General features: G+C 42.5%; 1 protein-coding gene across 1 annotated transcript in view; it reads left to right on the forward strand.

Annotated features, from left to right (window-relative positions):
* Nucleotides 1-535: 535 nt before the first annotated feature.
* Nucleotides 536-18,287, forward strand: part of NDUFV2 (NADH:ubiquinone oxidoreductase core subunit V2) — a 44,268-nt gene continuing 26,516 nt past the window's right edge. The window contains exons 1-2 of the mRNA XM_084620521.1: nucleotides 536-691; nucleotides 3,047-3,112. Of these exons, the coding sequence (XP_084476647.1) occupies nucleotides 641-691; nucleotides 3,047-3,112 (117 nt within the window). The 5' untranslated portion in view covers nucleotides 536-640. The remainder of the gene's footprint in view (nucleotides 692-3,046; nucleotides 3,113-18,287) is intronic.

An 18,287-nucleotide genomic window follows, 5' to 3' on the forward strand; every position in this document is an offset into this window, starting at 1 on the left:
GCAATTTTTTTTAAATCTTTCATAAACTGACCTGGCAAGCCTAGAGGTGCTGGGGCTATCATGAACTGCCAGGGCTAGAGGTGCTGGGAATCTGCCCTGGCACAAATTAAGCACTGCCCCCCATAAAATAATAAGATTCGTTTAACAATAATGAGATTTGGGGATCTTTTTCATTGGCAGCAGAGGTGCCAGTGCAGGGGAACAAACAGGTGTTTTGCCCTTGCTCCCCACCCCGTGGCCAATGCTTGTGGTACAGGGCTGGGTACGGGGCGCACGGTGCTTGGCGCCAGAGCAGCGCCGGCGAGTCGCCCAGCAACCCCGTGCGCGGGGCCTGAGGTACCGCCGAGGGTTAATACAGCTCCTGAGCCCCGGCGGCTGCCCTCACGCCTCGCTCCCACCCATCCCTTGGAGACAGGGGCCGGCGCGCGCACGAGGCTGTGGTGGAGCGCGCGCTCCTTCCTCCCTCTCCCGGCCCGGCCGGCAACAGCGCGCGGCCCCCGAACGTGAGGCGTGCGCGCTCCCGCGCTGACGCCGACGCCGACGCCGGCGGCACAGTGGGAGGGAGCGGTAAGGGGAGGGGGTGCGCGGGCTCCGAGTGGCGGCTGCAGTGAGCGGGGCTGCGGCCTGCAGGGCCGGCGCCATGTTTCTCGCTGCTCCTGTTCGCGCTGCCGGTGCCGCCGCCGCGCACTCGGTAAGGAAACCCGCGACCGAGGTGCCGCTCCCGCCCTCCTCCCCCGCCCCGGGTTCTTCCAGGCGCCGCGGCGAGAGACGGCTTCCTTGGTAGGGACAGGCCCGAGGCAGCCGGCAAGGGCACAGCGGCCTTCAGCTCCCCGGGAGCCCGGCCCATGTCACACCCCCCCCCCCCCGCAGAAAGGGGGGAAATCCGCCCCCAGTAAAGTCAGGAGAGGAGGGGCTCGGGGGGTATGGAGGAGGAGGAGGAGGAGGGGTGCATGGGGCTGTGCGCACACTTCTTAGTTATGATTTCTGTCAAGTGTGATACAGTCTAACCACAAAAAGAACAGGAGGACTTGTGGCACCTTAGAGACTAACCGATTAAGCATAACCGTTCGTGAGCTACAGCATCCGATGAAGTGAGCTGTAGCTCACGAAAGCTTATGCTCAAAAAAAAAAAATGGTTAGTCTCTAAGGTGCCACAAGTCCTCCTGTTCTTTTTGCGAATACAGACTAACACGGCTGCTACTCTGAAACCAGTCTAACCACAGTGATTGTTGGTTGATTTGTTTTTCTTTTGTGTATTGTATTTGTGTTTATGGTTTATATATTCCTTGAGGCAGAATACTGTTTATCTGGCTCCATAAATAAATAGCTCCATACACACCAAAATTTTCTATAAAAACGAGGGGTAGTGTGTAGTCTTCTTTTAGCCCCTCATGGACATACACCTGGGAGATGTATCTCTTTTGTTCTCTCTCTGATCTTTAGCAGACTTGACATTGCCAAATTTATGACTACCTATATGTTTATTTAAGATCAGTGAGATATAAAGTTAATGTCTCTACTTTCAAACTGGAAAAGGCTAGTTTTAAGGAAATGAATACTTGATATGTATCTTGGGTTATTAGGACTAAAGTTTGGAAAATAAGAGGTCTTTTTCTACTCGGGAAAAATAGATTTCCAGTATTGCTGCTAACAATGCATATCTCTTGTAACTAAGACTAAACATAGGTTAATAATCCTTCTAATTCCCTTACAATGGTCTCTCTCGTACCAATCAAAGAGTTAGATTAAAAATAAGGTCTAATCTAACATTTCTAACTCTGATACTTAGAGGTTTCATTTTTTGAAAAAGATACACATCTTTTGGACAGGTTTCAGTGTAGCAGCCGTGTTTAGTCTGTATTGGCAAAAAGAAAAGGAGTACTTTTTATCGGATGTGCACTGAATGCATCCAATGAAGGGAGCTGTAGCTCACGAAAGCTTATGCTCAAATAAATTTGTTAGTCTCTAAGGTGCCATAAGTACTCCTCATCTTTTGGACAGGGCCAGATTTACAAAGATACTTTGGTGCCTAAAGATGTGGATAGGCACCTACTGGGACTTCCAGACTTCCCTAAATGCGTTAGATTTGAAACAAAAAGAAAAGGAGGACTTGTGGCACCTTAGAGACTAACCAATTTATTAGAGCATAAGCTTTCGTGAGCTACAGCTCACTTCCTCAGATGCATATCGTGGAAACTGCAGCAGGCTTTATATATACACAGAGAATATGAAACAATACCTATTCCCACCCCACTGTCCTGCTGGTAATAGCTTATCTAAAGTGATTTCCAGCACAAATCCAGGTTTTCTCACCCTCCACCCCCCCACACAAATTCACTCTAATAACAGCAGGAGAGTGAATTTGTGTGGGGGGGTGGAGGGTGAGAAAACCTGGATTTGTGCTGGAAATCACTTTAGATAAGCTATTACCAGCAGGACAGTGGGGTGGGAATAGGTATTGTTTCATATTCTCTGTGTATATATAAAGCCTGCTGCAGTTTCCACGATATGCATCTGAGGAAGTGAGCTGTAGCTCACGAAAGCTTATGCTCTAATAAATTGGTTAGTCTCTAAGGTGCCACAAGTCCTCCTTTTCTTTTTGCGAATACAGACTAACACGGCTGCTACTCTGAAACCTAGATTTGAAACAGTAGTTTATGCATACATTTAAAAACATACATGGCTGACATGTATTTATAAAGTATGTGTTGCGGCAGTAAATTATTTAGTACATTGTTTGATATATGCTTACATATGAGGAGAGGATATTAAGTTATTTAAAATTCTGGCTTCAAGATGGCAGGGTTTACTTTCTAATTTAATCTGCAGTGACCAGGGTGTGTTAAATAGACAAAGATACTCCTGATATCAGGAGAGGTCTTTAATATTCTCCACTTTGCCTTGTCAAATAATAAACCACTCGGTCTTTTGGTTGTGTTTTATTATGATTGGTATAGAAATCAAACTGTTACTGAAAGCAGTGTATGGCAATTAAGCACTTAAATTTCACCTATAGTTTTTAATACTTCAAAAATGTTGTTTAAAGGTGAGGCAGATCCGCTACTTGCATAAAACAGCTGTGCGCAGTGGAGGTGGAGGAGCCTTGTTTCTGGTAAGAAATTTTTCTAGATACTGAAAACATAAATGAATGAATGAATAAATTTAAGTTGTGGGTTGGGTGAAGTATGGTTTTTATTCACTTTTGATTGGCAAAAATTGTTTTTCCAGACCTTAGTAGAAACTTAAAAGGAAACTTATTTTTCAGTAGAGCTCCCTGCTCTGGGGTGTGTGTGAAAATCTCTAATCACCCCCACCCGCCCCCTTCCCTATCTTATATAAGAGGCCACAGCTTTTTAAATCCTTAAATGAGGTTACTTAATGCTTGACTTCATAAGCCTCTGTTTTTATTTGGTTATAACTTTACCAAACTTTCACTGTTAAAGTTTTAAACAAAAACAATTCAGCTATTTTCTAAAGAGGTTTTGGAGAATAGTTAATTTTGCTCTGAACATTAGGATTTCCTTGAGAGGGAAGGTTTTATGCATGGCCCTGTGTAGTCATTGATTCCACTACTACCGAATTTGCCACAGAATTCACTTTGCCACTGAGCTGAGCTCCAGAATTTGACCTTCAGTTTTAAAAATGTTTCTAGCCCATGTTTGTGTGGTTCCCAGTAGAGTAAGGCCCTGATCCATGACTGGGGACTTTAGTTGCAAATGCAACACAAATATAAATAGTTGTAATTATAGTTGCAAGATTCTAAAATGTGAACTGGGGTACACGAATCAATGACATCTGCCTGAATCTGAAGAGAACTACTGTGAGAGGTGTGATCTGTCCTATTCCTGTCATTCATGGCCTTGTGAACTCTGTAGTTATGTAGCTGCACAACTGGCATTTTTTTTCAAGATGCAGTGGAATTCAGCACTTCTGCCACAGACTTCACCTTTTGCTGCAGACAGGCACCTAAAATTTTGTTTTGTCTCCCTGCAGTTCTCTTCCTCTGCAGCTTTTCCCTTAAGGGAGAGTTAATTGGATTACAGTTCATGCCCTCTGCACTTTTCCATGAAGTGAGGCAGGAAGGGGTTGGAGACTTAGGGAGTGAGAGCTGATCTCCAAAGAGGGGGAAGGGAGAGGCTAGGCTATCAGGCTAGGCATCCTCAAGAACAGGTCAGCAGCTGAAGGCCTGGGAAGCCAGGGAGGTAAGCTGCCAAAACTAGCTACAAGCTCCCCCGTTTCCTGGCACACATGGTAGGTTCTGAGGACAATTTCATGGATGCTAAGGCTTATGGTGTGGAGCCAATAGGCTTGGAGAATTTAACAAAAAAGTCATCCTCAAGACCTATTTCACCATTTGAATTTAATTTATAGCAACCTGGGGTACTGTGTCTTATTAGTTGTTTGATATTTGCTGTCCTTTAATGCTCCTTTTTCTTCACAGTAGCTTTGAATTTTGGATACAGTTTTATCTACTTGTTTGCCTCAGTTATGCAATGGCTTTTTTAGCTATAACTTTCAGGCATTAATTAACATAGAGCAGTGGTTTTCAACCTATGGACCCCTGAGGGTCTGCAGACTATGTATAAGATTTCCAAAGAGGTCTGTATCTCCATTTGAAATTTTTTAGAGGTCTGCAAATGGAAAAAAGATTGAAAATCACTAATGGGGTATAAAGGACAAATTGGGAGCATATCTACTAGATCAGTGGTTGTCAAACTTTTTTCATGGACCACTTGAAAATTGCTGCGGGTCTCGGCGGACTGCTTAATGATCGTTCCAAATGTTGTTTGTACTGCTAGCTAACTATTGTAAAGCGCTTTGGATAAAAGCACTGTATTAAAAAAATAAAAATCTTAATAATTAATGGTTTTTTGTTGTACAAATAAAAGCACACAACTCATATTTTAATATCAGTAGTCTTACCTTTCTAATGCAATGGATATGGCCTGTCTCCGCCGCAGCCCCTGAGCTGGGGCTGGGAAGGAGGGGCGTCTTTCCCCGGCAGCTGTAGCCCTGGAGCTGGAGAAAGTCGCCTCTTTCTCTGGTCGTTGCAGCCCTGCATGTCCCAAATTCCCCCCACCCTCTCTTGTCAACCCACCGCCCCCTCTTACCTTCCCTTTATTTCCCCAAGGCCACCACCTCACCTTACATGTGCATCTTCTCCAGCGTGCAGGCACCTAATTCATGGAGCCATGCCTGTGCAGTTTCACAATTATGTGAGTGGCCCTTTATTCTCTCGTGTGTGGCCGCCCAGGTGCGCACCTTAGAGGGAACTGTCCGCGGACCAGCTGAATGAAGCTCGTGGACCACTTGTGGTCCGTGGACCACAATTTGAGAATGTCTGTAATAGATAATTGGTCAATTGCTCTGACTGGTTTGAGGTTAAACTTTTTTGAGTTCTTTAATCAATATCGGGTGTTTTAATACTATCAGAAGGTGGATGTCTTATTGGCTGCCTGGTTTGTACAGAGAAAACCATACACAATTTTAAGTAATCATGTTCTTGGAGTATCACTAGTCTCAATTTTCTTTCTTGCCGTTTGCTTTGTGGTGTTGAAGGTCAATAAAGCCTGCTTGGAGCTGAAGGGGATTTACTGTGTAGCAACACTAACTTTCCTTCCAGTGTGGTTGATCTGTTTTGATGCCAGTTTCAGTGTAAATGGTTTGCTTTCTCTCTTCACCTGTATGTTTGTTTAGATTTTTCTTGCTTATATTGTACTTGTTCTCACATTCCAAGTACCTAGAATCACAGAAATGTAGGGTTGGAAGGGAACTTCAGAGGTCGTCCTGTCCAGCCTCCCTGTGTGGAGGCAGGACCAAGTAGATCTAGACCATCCTTGATAAGTGTTTGTCTAACCTGTTTTAAAAACATTCAACGCTGGGGATTCCCCAACCTCCCTTCGAAGCCTATTCTAGTGCTTAACTATCCTTATGTTTAGTATTTTTCCCTAATCTCTAACCTCAATCTCCTTTGCTGCAGATTAAGCCCATTACTACTTGTCCTATCTTCAGTGGACATGGAGAGCAGTTCATCACGATCCTTTTTATAAACAGTCCTTAACATATTTGAAGACGGTCCCACCTCAGTCGTCTTTTCTCAAGACTAAACATGCACAGATTTTTAGCCTTTCCTCATAGGTCAGGTTTTCTAAACCTTGCATTGTTCTTGTTGCTTTTAGAGACTCTGCAATTTGTCCCCATCTTTCCAGAAGTGTGGTGCCCAGAATTGGACACTGTACTCTGGCTGAGGCATCATTAGTGCCAAATAGAGTGAGACAGTTATCTCCTGTGACTCACATATGACACTCATGTTAATACACCCCAGAATATTAGCTTTTTCGCAATGGCATGTCATTGTTGATTCATTTTTAATTTGTGATTATGACTCTCAGATTGTTTTCAGCAGTGCAACCAGCTAGGAGTTATTCCCCATTTTGTAGATTTTTTTTTTTTTTTTTCCTTTCTGAGTGAAGTACTGAGGACTTTCAGACCAATTCTCCAATTTGTCAAAGTTGTTTTGAATTTGAATCTTGTTTTCCAAGATGTTTGCAATCCCTCTGAGCTTGGTGTCATCCACAGATTTTATAAGCATACTCTCCACTCCTTTACCGAGTTGTTAATGAAACAACTGAATAGTATTGGACCCAGAATTGACCCCTGAGAATCCCATGGGGTTATGTCCCAGTGTAACAGCGAACCACTGATAATTACTCTTTGAGTACAGTCTTTCAACCATTTTTTTTGTAATTTCATCTAGACAAGTGGTTCTCAAACTAATGCCGCCGCTTGTTCAGGGAAAGCCCCTGGTGGGCCGGGCCGGTTTGTTTACCTGCTGCATCTGCAGGTTCAGCCGATCGTGGCTTCTACAGGCCGCGGTTAATTGCTCCAGGCCAATGGGGACTGGAGGAAGAGCAGCTAGCACATCCCTTGGCCTGTGCTGCTTCCCGTTGGCTATTTCTTATAACCCTGTTATCCTCTAGGTGCTTACAAATTGGTTGCCAGTATCTTTCCAGGTATCAAAGTTAGGCTTACTGATCCATAATTCCCTAGATCCTCTTTCCCTCCACTTTTTAAAGATAGGTACCATGTTTGCCCTTTTCCAGTCCTCTGGGATCTCACTGGTCCTTCATGAGTTCTCAAAGATAATTGCTAACAGTTCTGATAGTTTTAGCTAGTTCCTTAAATACCTGAGGGTACACTTCATCAGGTGCTGCTGATTTGAATACATCTAACTTATCTAAATATTCTTTTTAACCTGTTCTTTCCATATTTTGGCTTGTTTTCCTTTTCCCCCTTATTGTTAATGTTAATATTGTGGTAGGTATGTGATTACAATTAACCTTTTTAGTGAGGCCTGAAACAAAATAGGCATTAAACATGTCAGCCTTTTTGAGTTGTCCATTATTAGCTTTCCTTCCCTGATAAATAGAGGGTCTACACTTTCCTTCATCTTTCTCTAGCTTCTAATGTATTTACAGAACCTCTTCTTATTGCCTTTTTTTGTCCCTTTTAGTTGTAACTCATTCTGTGCTTTAGCCTTCTGATTTTGTCCCTGTATACTTGTGCTGTTCTTTTGTAGTGATTCCTTTTTGATTTTCAAGTCATTAAAGAGCTCCTCTTACTAGTGTTTCTACCTTTCTTTTGTGTTGGGATAGTTTGCTTTTCTTTGTTTTTGTTTTTTTTTCCCCACACAGTACAGTAGAGTTAACAAAGCTTCTCAGATCTCCCTGTGACCCTGGCAAAGACAGGCTAAATATAGTGTGGATGCTATTAAATGCTGGACATCTACCACCTGCAGTAGTTAGATTTACTGAAATCAAATTACAGGAATAACTGCAAATATTGTAGTGTGCAAGTGTCCATATTTAAACTAAACCCGTATAGTCAATGTAAATATTTCTGCAATAAAATCTATGTCTTTGTTTTAATGGTAAACTGTGATTCTGTAATTGTCCTTTTTCCCCTGGTGCTTGCAATTAAACTGCTCCCAACCTGGGAAGCAAACTTTCAGTTGTAGTCTTTATTTCTGGCATATTGAATCACAGAACAAATGTTAACTCTTTTCCCCTTATTTTTATTTTATTTTATTTTTTTTAAAAAGATCTTTGTCAGTTTGGCACCATCTTCTTGTTGCAGTCACCTAAACCCAGTTAGTTTGGATAGCCACAATTTGTGTTCTGGAAAGTAAAGAAACTGACACATGAATGCCATTTTGAACAGCTGAGACACACTATATGTGCTACCTGATTCTATGCTTGATTTGGTCCACAGTTTGTTGCTACTGAATCTTTTAGGAAACATCAGGTATAGTTTTGTACTACTTGAGCTGGGTCCACTGTCCAGTAGTACGGTTCATTTCAAACACTGTATCCACTAACAAGATGATGCGTCCAGTGCCATTGACTTTTGGTGAAACTTCTGTATGCTCACTAAATTTAATCTGAATGATGTCATCTTGCTCTTGGCAAGGATTCTCTCTGGGTCCTGCCAGGAACCCAAGTATAAGCGCCTTTTCTGGCCTGGTAACCTTGCAGTCTTCAACATTTCCTGTGGTGCATTTCACCCCCATTTTAGTTTTCGTCCAGGCATACTCAATTAGTCTGCCTCTCATCTTCTTTTGGACTCTAGAACAAGTGTACGTAATCTTGATGTATAATATAACACCTTCTCAGTTTTTTCCCCTGCCAGTCCTTCCTGAGTAAAGTTATACCCTTTTATACCAATCATGCAATCATGAGATTTATCCCATTAGGTCTCCGTGATGGCAGTTTAGTCATAATTTAGCTAAAGGACTAATACATCCAGTTCTTCCTGTTTATTCCCTGTACTCCATGCATTTGTGTGTAGATGTCTGAAATATAGAGCAGATTTCCCCCACCATTTTGTTTTTTCCTACCCCCCCACCCTCCTCAGACGTTCTTGTTAAACACTGGATTTGTGCTGGAAATGGACCACCTTGATTATCATACACATTGTAAGGAGAGTGATAACTTTAGATAAGCTAGTACCAGCAGGAGAGTGGGGTGGGGAGAGGTATTTTTTCATGCTTTGTGTGTATAAAAAGATCTTCTACACTTTCCACAGTATGCATCCGATGAAGTGAGCTGTAGCTCACGGAAGCTTATGCTCAAATAAATTGGTTAACCTCTAAGGTGCCACAAGTACTCCTTTTCTTTTTGCGAATACAGACTAACACGGCTTTACTCTGAAACCTGTCATTTTCTATCTTGTTGCTCCTAAGAGCCAATTGTAATTTTCTATTCCCCTCTCTTAATATCTGACTCAATATTGAGGTCACCTTTTTTTATACCTACCTGGGGCTTTTGTTACCTGCCTCTTTTGAACCTAGTCTAAAGCCCTCCTCGCTAGGCTGGCATGTCAGTGGGCAATATACACATGCAGTGTGTATGTGATGAAAGAAAGTGCTTTATTTGCATTCCTTGGCCTGCAGAACCATTTTGAGAACTTAAAAGGGACATGACCAACTTAAAACATACTCCTTTTTTTAAAATGGGCTAAAAAGTAGTCTGGGGTGCAAAACTCTCTAAGATCCTTGCTGTGACATGGGAGTTAGGTAGCCCATATGTGCACTCTCTGAGGAGTCTCTGGGAGAGTGGATTCTTGATGGATGGGCCATCAACACATGTCTGGCTGGTCCTGATGTAAATCTGTCTTGTCCGTGTTAGTTGCTCCTTTGTTGCCACTGAAAGGCTTGTTGTGGGCATTTCCCACTTACGACATATTTCAGTAACAAACATAACAATACTTCATAACTTCACATACAATGATGGTACATACAATTCAACAAGATAGTAATTTTCAACAGATCAAGACTTCTTAAATGGTACATCACAAGGCATGCATTGTACAAAACAATTCATAATCGTACCACGATGGTGAATATGGGAGTTCCAGGGTGCTATTTTGAGGTACAGAATGTCACACTGGGTATACAGAGGAAACAGTGGAACTGATTACACAAACAGAAAGGATGTGTCTGGGTGAAGCATGACCCGACCCTGCCCTGCCCACACACCTGCATAGCTGTACTCAAGAAACTCTGGCTGCACTTGTTCAACAAGTGTAGCAAGGGGCACTTCCTAATATACTCCCTCCAGCACTTAGGCATAATTGCCTCCAGGCACTGATGCTTCAGCGATTGAATCTACTCTTGCTCTCCAGTATTCTCTGCCTAGGAAAAGGCATAAATGAGCCTTTATTGTTCAGGGGTAAAATGAGCTAGTGTACGTCCAAGATAGATGTTAGATTTCTATGAAATAGAAGAGATTAGAGACCATGAGAGAAACCGATCCTGCACAGCTGTGTGACTGGAACTCTACAAGATCTTGGTGAAAATTCCCTCAAACTCTACACAAACTCTTCCTTTTAGTCACTCAAACATAAATAGGCCTGTGCGCTAAGAAGCCACCAAATGGAAATTTTTAGCTTTAACTTGCTGTATAGCTTCTAATGTAACCACTCAGAGCTCTGCAGCACAGAACTGTGCTGAGATTGTGGCAGAAGATAACAATCCTCATTTATTATTTCCCCCCTACCCCACACTTGAGATTCTTCAAGCAGACAGATACATAAGAAATAACAGCTGTAATCCAAATAGAGAGGGAGGTTTTATAAATCAATCTGACTTTTTTTTGCAAACAGAAATTAAGAACATATTAACAAGGATAACTGAGTCAGAGAAGCACAACAGGCAAACAAAGCAAGCAAACAGCAGGCTAAAATCCTAAAATAAAACACAGATGAAAGAACTGAAATTTTAGGAGGAAAAACAAAGATCTAGAAATAGATCCAGGATGTGTGGCATATGTCTGGTGTGCCTGTTAGAAATGACAGAAGATTGCTATGTGAAGAAGCTTCCAAGAACAATAAAAGGATCCTCTTTCTGTAACTCAGAGCCCATCCATATGCTTGTACAAAGTCGATTCTTTCTCTTCAGGTAATTTTCCTTTGGTATTCTAGTGTGTAACCTTGGCCCTCCCCCCCCACCCTCCAAATCTTTACACAGACCAGCGGAAATCTGTCATTTATAGCTTCTCTTATTTTTCTGTGTATTTGACATCTAATCTTAAAATCCAAAGATGGAATTTCCCAAATTCACGAAAATTCTCTGTTATAGTAGTGCATATATTATGCTATGTCCTGCCGAGTTGAAAATAGAATTTACAACAAATAAGTATATTCCAGTTGGGGGTTACATAATTTGGAATTGAAGTAGGAGCACATACTATTAACGTGCACTTCGAGAGCATTAGTTTTGTTAATTTTAGCATTTATATATGTAGCACTTTGAATGGGGAAGTAGTCTCCATGGTATTTAGCAAAAGTAATTTTTCTGTGGACATGTGTTTAAATAAGGAGACTACAAACTATGCAAGGAGACACTGTAAAATGGCTAAATCAGTTGTGGGTCTGAGTATGTGTAATGTGGTACTCCCATGGGGATGGCTGGTTCTGTTGGGATATTCTGGATATGAATTCATAGATGGGAGGAAAAACTCAGTCTTACCTGGTTACATGCCACTACCTGCTGCCAGTTCCTGTTTCCTGCACACTGGTGTCCAGATGGCCCCACTTCTAAATTTGCTCGCTATTATGGGTGGGATTTCAACAGACCATAAATCCAGATCTTAATCTTCCAAGGTAGCCTTCAAGGACTGATTCAAAGCCCAGTGATGTCAATCGAAAGACACCCCTGACTTCAGTAGGTTTTGGATCAGGCTCTAAGTGAAGAGAAGATCAGAGAGCATTATGTGAAACATAAATGGGTCTTTCAGATGTGTGGTGAATTACCCTTTTAGTCATTTCCCTATCTCTGAAATCAAATGTATATTTCAACAAAACAAGAAAGAAACCGCTCCTGATACTCGATGAGAAGCTCTCAAAGAGACCAGTCAGTGTTCTGGAAAAAACAATATAGCACTAACCAAAACATTCATATTAATCTTGTTGGAACAAGAACCTAAGTCTGTCTCCTCACAAACACCAGAAAATGCAAAACTAAAGCTGTTAATTTTAATCGCAGTTAACTCACATGATTAACTGAAAAAATTAATCATGATTTAAAAAATTAATTTTGATTAATGGCAGATTTAATTGCGCTCTTAAACAATAGTGCCAATTGAAATTTATTAAATATTTTGGATCCTTTTCTACATTTTCAAATATATTGGTTTCAATTACAACACGGAATACAAAGTGTACAGTGCTCACTTTATATTATTTTTGATTACAAATATTTGCACTGTAAAAATGCTAAACAAAAGAGTACTTTTCAGTTCACTTCATACAAGTACTGTAGTGCACTCTCTTTATCGTGAAAGTGGAACTTACAAATGTAGATTTTTTTTGTTTTTGTTATATAAACTGCACTCAAAAATAAAACAATGTAAAACTTCAGAGCCTACAAGTCCACTAAGTCCTACTTCTTGTTCAGCCAATTGCAAAGAGAAACAGGTTTGTTCCCATTTATGGGAGATAATTAGGGCCCTACCAAATTCATGGTCTATTTTGGTCAATTTAACGGTGTTGTAATTGTAGGGGTCCTGGCCCAAAAAGGATTTGGGGGGTGTGTGTGTGTCACAAGGTTATTGGGGATGGTGTTGCGGTATTACTACCCTTATTTCCGCTCTGCTACTGGCGGCGGTGCTGCCTTCAGAGCTGGGCAGCTGTAGAGGAGTAGCTGCTGGGTGGGAGCCCAGCTGTGAAGGCAGAGCCACTGCCAGGAGTGGTGCAGAAGTAAGGCAAGTGACACACAGCTGTGTCGCATCTAGCAGCATGTGTTCAGGTGCCCCTCCCCCCCCCCCCCCCCCCGCTACTTTGCAGCCACCTTGCTCCTGCAGCTGTTCCTGGGACCCTCCTGCTGGCTGTGCAGAGTGGGGGAGGAGGATGCTGATGTCAGGGTGTCCCCTGCCCCTGTACCCCATCTCTACAGAGCTCTCTGGCTCAGAAGTCGCAGCTGCTGCTGTCCTGAGGTCTGAAGACTCCAGCCTCTGGGCGGTGAGAGTCTTTCTTTTTCTTAAAAAAAAAAAAACAAAAAACCAGCTCGCTGTCTGAGGCTTCCCCAGCAGCCAACTCACAGTGTGTCTCTTTCTGCGCCCCCCACCGCCCATGTACCCCATCTCTGCAGAGCAGGGGCAGCGGAGACAGGGCTCAGTCAGGACAGAGCAGGAGAGCTTTCAGTGAGTGCCTTAAAGAGACAGCGCACAGTGCGTCTCAGAAATTTCTCCAGCAGCCAGCATAGTCTCTCTCACACTCACACACTTATACTTGTGGTGGTGGTGGTAGTGTTACTTCATTCAATGCACATATATTCTCTGTAATTCTATTCTTTCAAAGTGTGTTATTTTAGTGTTTTGACTAGTCTGTGCATTTCATAATTTTTATTTCTCTTACACTTAAATTTAATTCTTTGAGTAGTGAGTTCTAAAATGCCTAACCTGTCCTAGATGGAGTAATTATCCCTTCGGTAACTTTTAAAAAATATATATATTATATCTAGGTTTTTTGTTTCTACTGGTAGTGCACATCCACACTTACCTTGGTGCACATAAAAGTGTATTCTGCACATGGAATCGAAAAAATTAGAGGGAACATTGGTGGCAATCCTGTGACTTCCTAAAATAACCTTGTGACCCCCCCCCCCCCCCCCGCGACTCCCTTTTGGGTCAGGACCCTCCAGTTTGAGAGACATTGGTCTCCTCCAGGAAATCTGTATAGTATAGGGAAAAGCCCACAAAATATTAGATTTCACAGAGGGAGACCAGATTTCTTGGTCCGTGACGTGTTTTTCAAGGCCATGAATTTGGTAGGACCCTAGAGATAATGCTGCCTGCTTCTTATTTACAATGTCATCTGAAAGTGAAAATCAGCATTTGCATGGCACTTTTGTAGCCGGCATGCAAGGTATTTACATGCCAGATATGCTAAACATTCATATTCCTGTTCATGCTTCAGCCACCATTCCAGAGAACATGCTGATCATTTAAAAAAAAGTATTAATTAAATTTGTGACTGAACTCCTTGGAAGAGAATTGTAGGTCTCCTGCTCTGCTTTACCTGTATTATACCATATATTTCATGTTATAGCAGTCTTGGATGATGACCCAGCACATATTGTTCATTTTAAGAACATTTACACTGTAGATTTGACAAAACGCAAAGAAGGTACCAGTGTGAGATTTCTAAAGATAGCTACAGCACTTGACCCAAGGTTTAAGAATCAGAGGCCCTTTCCAAAATCTGAAAGGGATGAGGTGTGGAGCATGCTTTCAAAGTCTTAAAAGAGCGACACTCTGATGCGGAAACTACAGAACCCGAACCACCAAAAAAGACAATAAACCGTCTGCTGGTGGCGTCTGACTCATGATGATGAAAATGAACATGCATCAGTCTGCTCTGCTTTGGATCGTTATCGAGCAGAACCTGTCGTCAGCATGGACGCATGTCCTCTGGAATAGTGGTTGAAGCATGAAGGGACCTATGAATCTTCAGTGCAGTGGTCACCAACCTGTAGATCGCCCAATCCTGGAGCCTCTGCCAGTCAATTGCAATCTCCGGTTGCTAAAAGTCCAGCGGGGCTAAGGCAAGCTCCCTGCCTGCCTCAGCCCCACACCCTCACAGCATCGGGGGGTGGGGTGGGTGGGGAGCAGGGGTCTCCATGTGCTGCTCCTGCCTGGAAGTGCTGCTCCTGCCTGGAAGCACCGCCCCTGCAACTCCCATTTGCCGGGAACGGGGAACTGTGGCCAGTGGGAGCTACGGGGGCAGCATGTGCAGGCAGGAGCAGCGTGTGGAGCCAAGTTTTTCTCTCCCCTCTTTCCCCCCCCACGCCCAAGGGGCCGCTGGGGCGTATTGGCTGCTTTCGGGAGTGGTGTGGTGCGGGGCAGGCGGGGAGCCTGTCTTAGCCCCACTGTGCCACCGACTGGGAGCTGCCCAAGGTAAGTGCCACCTGGCAGGAGCCCGAACCCCAGCCCTGAGCCCCCTGCTGGAACCACTACTCTGTAGCCCCTCCTGCACCCAAAGTACCTCCCAGAGCTCGCACCCCACACCCTTTCCTGCACCCGAACCCCTTGCCCCAGACTCAGCCTGCAGCCCCCTTCCACACTCCAAACCCCTTGGCCCAAGCTCAGAGCCCACATACCCTTCCAAACCTCAACTCCCTGTCCCAGCCCAGTGAAAATGAGTGAGGGTAGGGGAGAGCGAGTGATGGGGGGGCAGGGGGATGGAGTGTTTCGGATGGGACCTCGGGGAAGGGGCAGGTTAGATCCTGGGTTGCACTTAAATTCAAAAAGTGATCTTGTACATAAGAAGGTTGGAGACCACTGCTTTAGCGCATCTGGAATGTAAATATCTTGCGACGCCAGCTACAACAATGCTGTGAGAATGCCTGTTCTAACTTTCAGGTGACATTTTAAATAAGAAGCAGGAAGCATGATCTCCTGCAAATGTAAACAGATTTGTTTGTCTGAGCAATTGGCTGAACAAGTAGGACTGAGTGGACTTGCAGGCTTTAAAGTTTTACATTGTTGGTTTTATTTTTGAATGCACTTACTTTTTGTACATAATTCTACATTAAAGTTCAACTTTTATAGAAAAAGGTTTGTGCTACAGTACTTGTATTTGGTGAATTGAAAAATACTATTTTTGTTTTTTTTACAGTACAAATATTTGTAATAAAAATGAGCACTATACGCATTGTAATGTGTTGTAATTGAAATCAATATATTTGAAAATGTAGAAAACATCCAGAAATATTTAAATAAATGGTATTCCATTATTTAACATCATGATTAATTGTGATTAATTTTTTTAATCGCTTGACAGCCCTATGTGAAACCTTCGAAGTAGCTAAATTGGAGTTTGGTCTGTTAGAAACTCGGACAATTCTGATACAACTTACTGAAAGGAATCAGTGAAGATCCCACACTGCAATTTACACAGGAATTTAAGGAAATCATCAAATCTGTCCTAAACGACTCCAAGAGAACCTCTACTAACTCCTCCCCAACAAACCCACACCAGGGACCTTCTACATCAGGGGCAGGCAAGCTTTTTGGCTTGAGGGCTGCATCGGGTTCAATAGTGGAACCTTATGGACAACTATATACAAGAAATGCATAGATCACCACACCTACCTTCACAGATCCAGTAAACTCCCCAAACACACTAAGAAATCTGTTATCTACAGTTAGGCACTCTCATGCCACAGAATATTCTCTGAGGGGAAAGTCTGGGATATATACCTTAACACACTTAACCCTTAGGATAACCTAAGGATATACACCTTAACTTAACACACATTCACCAAACAAGGACATTCCACCAGAGAAGTAGGTCACATCACAGAACGAGCCACCCAAATGCCCCAAGAGAAGCTGTTTCAATACAGAAATAGAATCCCCTTGGATCACATACCCCTAGTTGTAAACTATCACCGCACACTGGAACCCCTATGGGGTATCATCAGACTATAATCCATACTCAATGAGTTCCCCATCCTGAAAGAGATCTTTTCTGAACCCCCTCTTCTGGCATTCAAACAACCCCCCAACCTTTCTAAGCTCATCAGAAGCAAGCTTCCCACAGAGCAGGACACAGCAACTCAAAGCAGCACCATACCCTGCCAGAAGAACAAAACCTACAGACCTATCTCCTCTGCTACAATGATAAACACCACCCCACAACAAAGCTTCTAAGAGTAATGGGTTCTACACGTCTATCATATGTGGTGTACCTAATCCAGTTCACTAAATGCCCCAATAACAACTATGTGGGTGAGCCCTGACAGTCACTGTGCTTTCATATGAACTTGCACTGGAAAATGATAAAAACATAAACACCGTATCACCTGTGGGCAAATCCTTTTCTCAGACCCATCACTTTGTATCTGACCTATCAGTTCTCCTCCTCAAAGGAAACCTGCGCAACGCTTTCAAAAGACAAGCCTGGGAGCTTACATTCATATCTTTGCTAGAGACTAAAAATCATGGTCTTAGGCTGTGTCTACACTGCACTTTCAGCGCTAAAACTTTAGCTGTTCAGGGGTGTGTGGGGGGGGAGCCTGAGCAACAAAAGTTTTAGCATTGAAAAGTGCCAGTATAGACAGCGCTTTATTGGCGATAAAGCTACCACCCCTTGTTCGGGGTCAGGGTGGATTTGATTTAAATCACTAGACAGGAAGACTCTATTTAATCGTGGATTTCTACATAAAAGTGCATTCTTGTTGGTTGTTATAACCTTAATATATATTCTTCACAACTCAGATGTAAATTTCATTTTTAGGCGGTACACGCTATACATTTTTAAAGTGATTTATTTTGAAAACTTGTCAAATTTAGTTTTACAGCTATCTCAGAAAATGAATGATTGGTTAGTTCATTTACCAAAGGTAGTTGAGGGAAATAGTTCACCTCCCAGTGACTTCATAAATATCGCCAACAGGTTAATTGTTAATAGTTGGAGGATTTTCTTGCCATGCTGTATTAGGAGGAGAACATCACCAGACAGACATTTAAATTGTTTTATTTAACTAAAACAGCAACATTATGCATTCTGGATTTTTTTATTCAACAGCAAACATACAATATTTTTAAAAACAAGCGCATGAATTTTGGAATTTAGTTAAACATTGAGGTTTTTTAAATTCAGGTTTGTTTTGTTAACTAAAATAATTAAATGAAATATATTAAAAAAAAAAAAAAAATTAAATCGACTGTCAGCCAGCCTTCCTGTTTGTTCATAATCTGGAAAAGAAAAACAAGCTTTCCTGCTTTTTCAGGTCCCAAACGATTTCTCAATTTGGAATGAATTAGTCCAAAGGAAGAAAATATTCTTTCTATATCGGTAGAAGATTAAAGATTAAAAGTGAGATTATCACTTCAACAGTCTCTGAATACAAATGCGTAAGTAATAGAATAATAGACTTTAAGGTGAGAAGGGACCATTATGATCATCTAGTCTGACCTCCTGCACAACGCAGGCCACAGAATCTCACCCACCCACTCCTGTAACAAACCTCTAACCTATGTCTGAGCTACTGAAGTCCTCAAATCGTGGCTTAAAGACTTCAAGGTGCAGAGAATCCTCCAGCAAGTAACCCATGCCCCACGCTGCAGAGGAAGGCAAAAAACCCCCAGGGCCTGTGCCAATCTGCCCTGGAGGAAAATTCCTTTCAAACCCCAAATATGGAAGTCAGCTAAACCCTGAGCATGTGGGCAAGACTCACTAGCCGGACACCCAGGAAAGAATTCTCTGTAGTAACTCGGATCCCA

Source organism: Lepidochelys olivacea (assembly GCF_965140295.1).
Source record: "Lepidochelys olivacea isolate rLepOli2 genome assembly, chromosome: 2".
Classification (NCBI taxonomy): domain Eukaryota; kingdom Metazoa; phylum Chordata; order Testudines; family Cheloniidae; genus Lepidochelys; species Lepidochelys olivacea.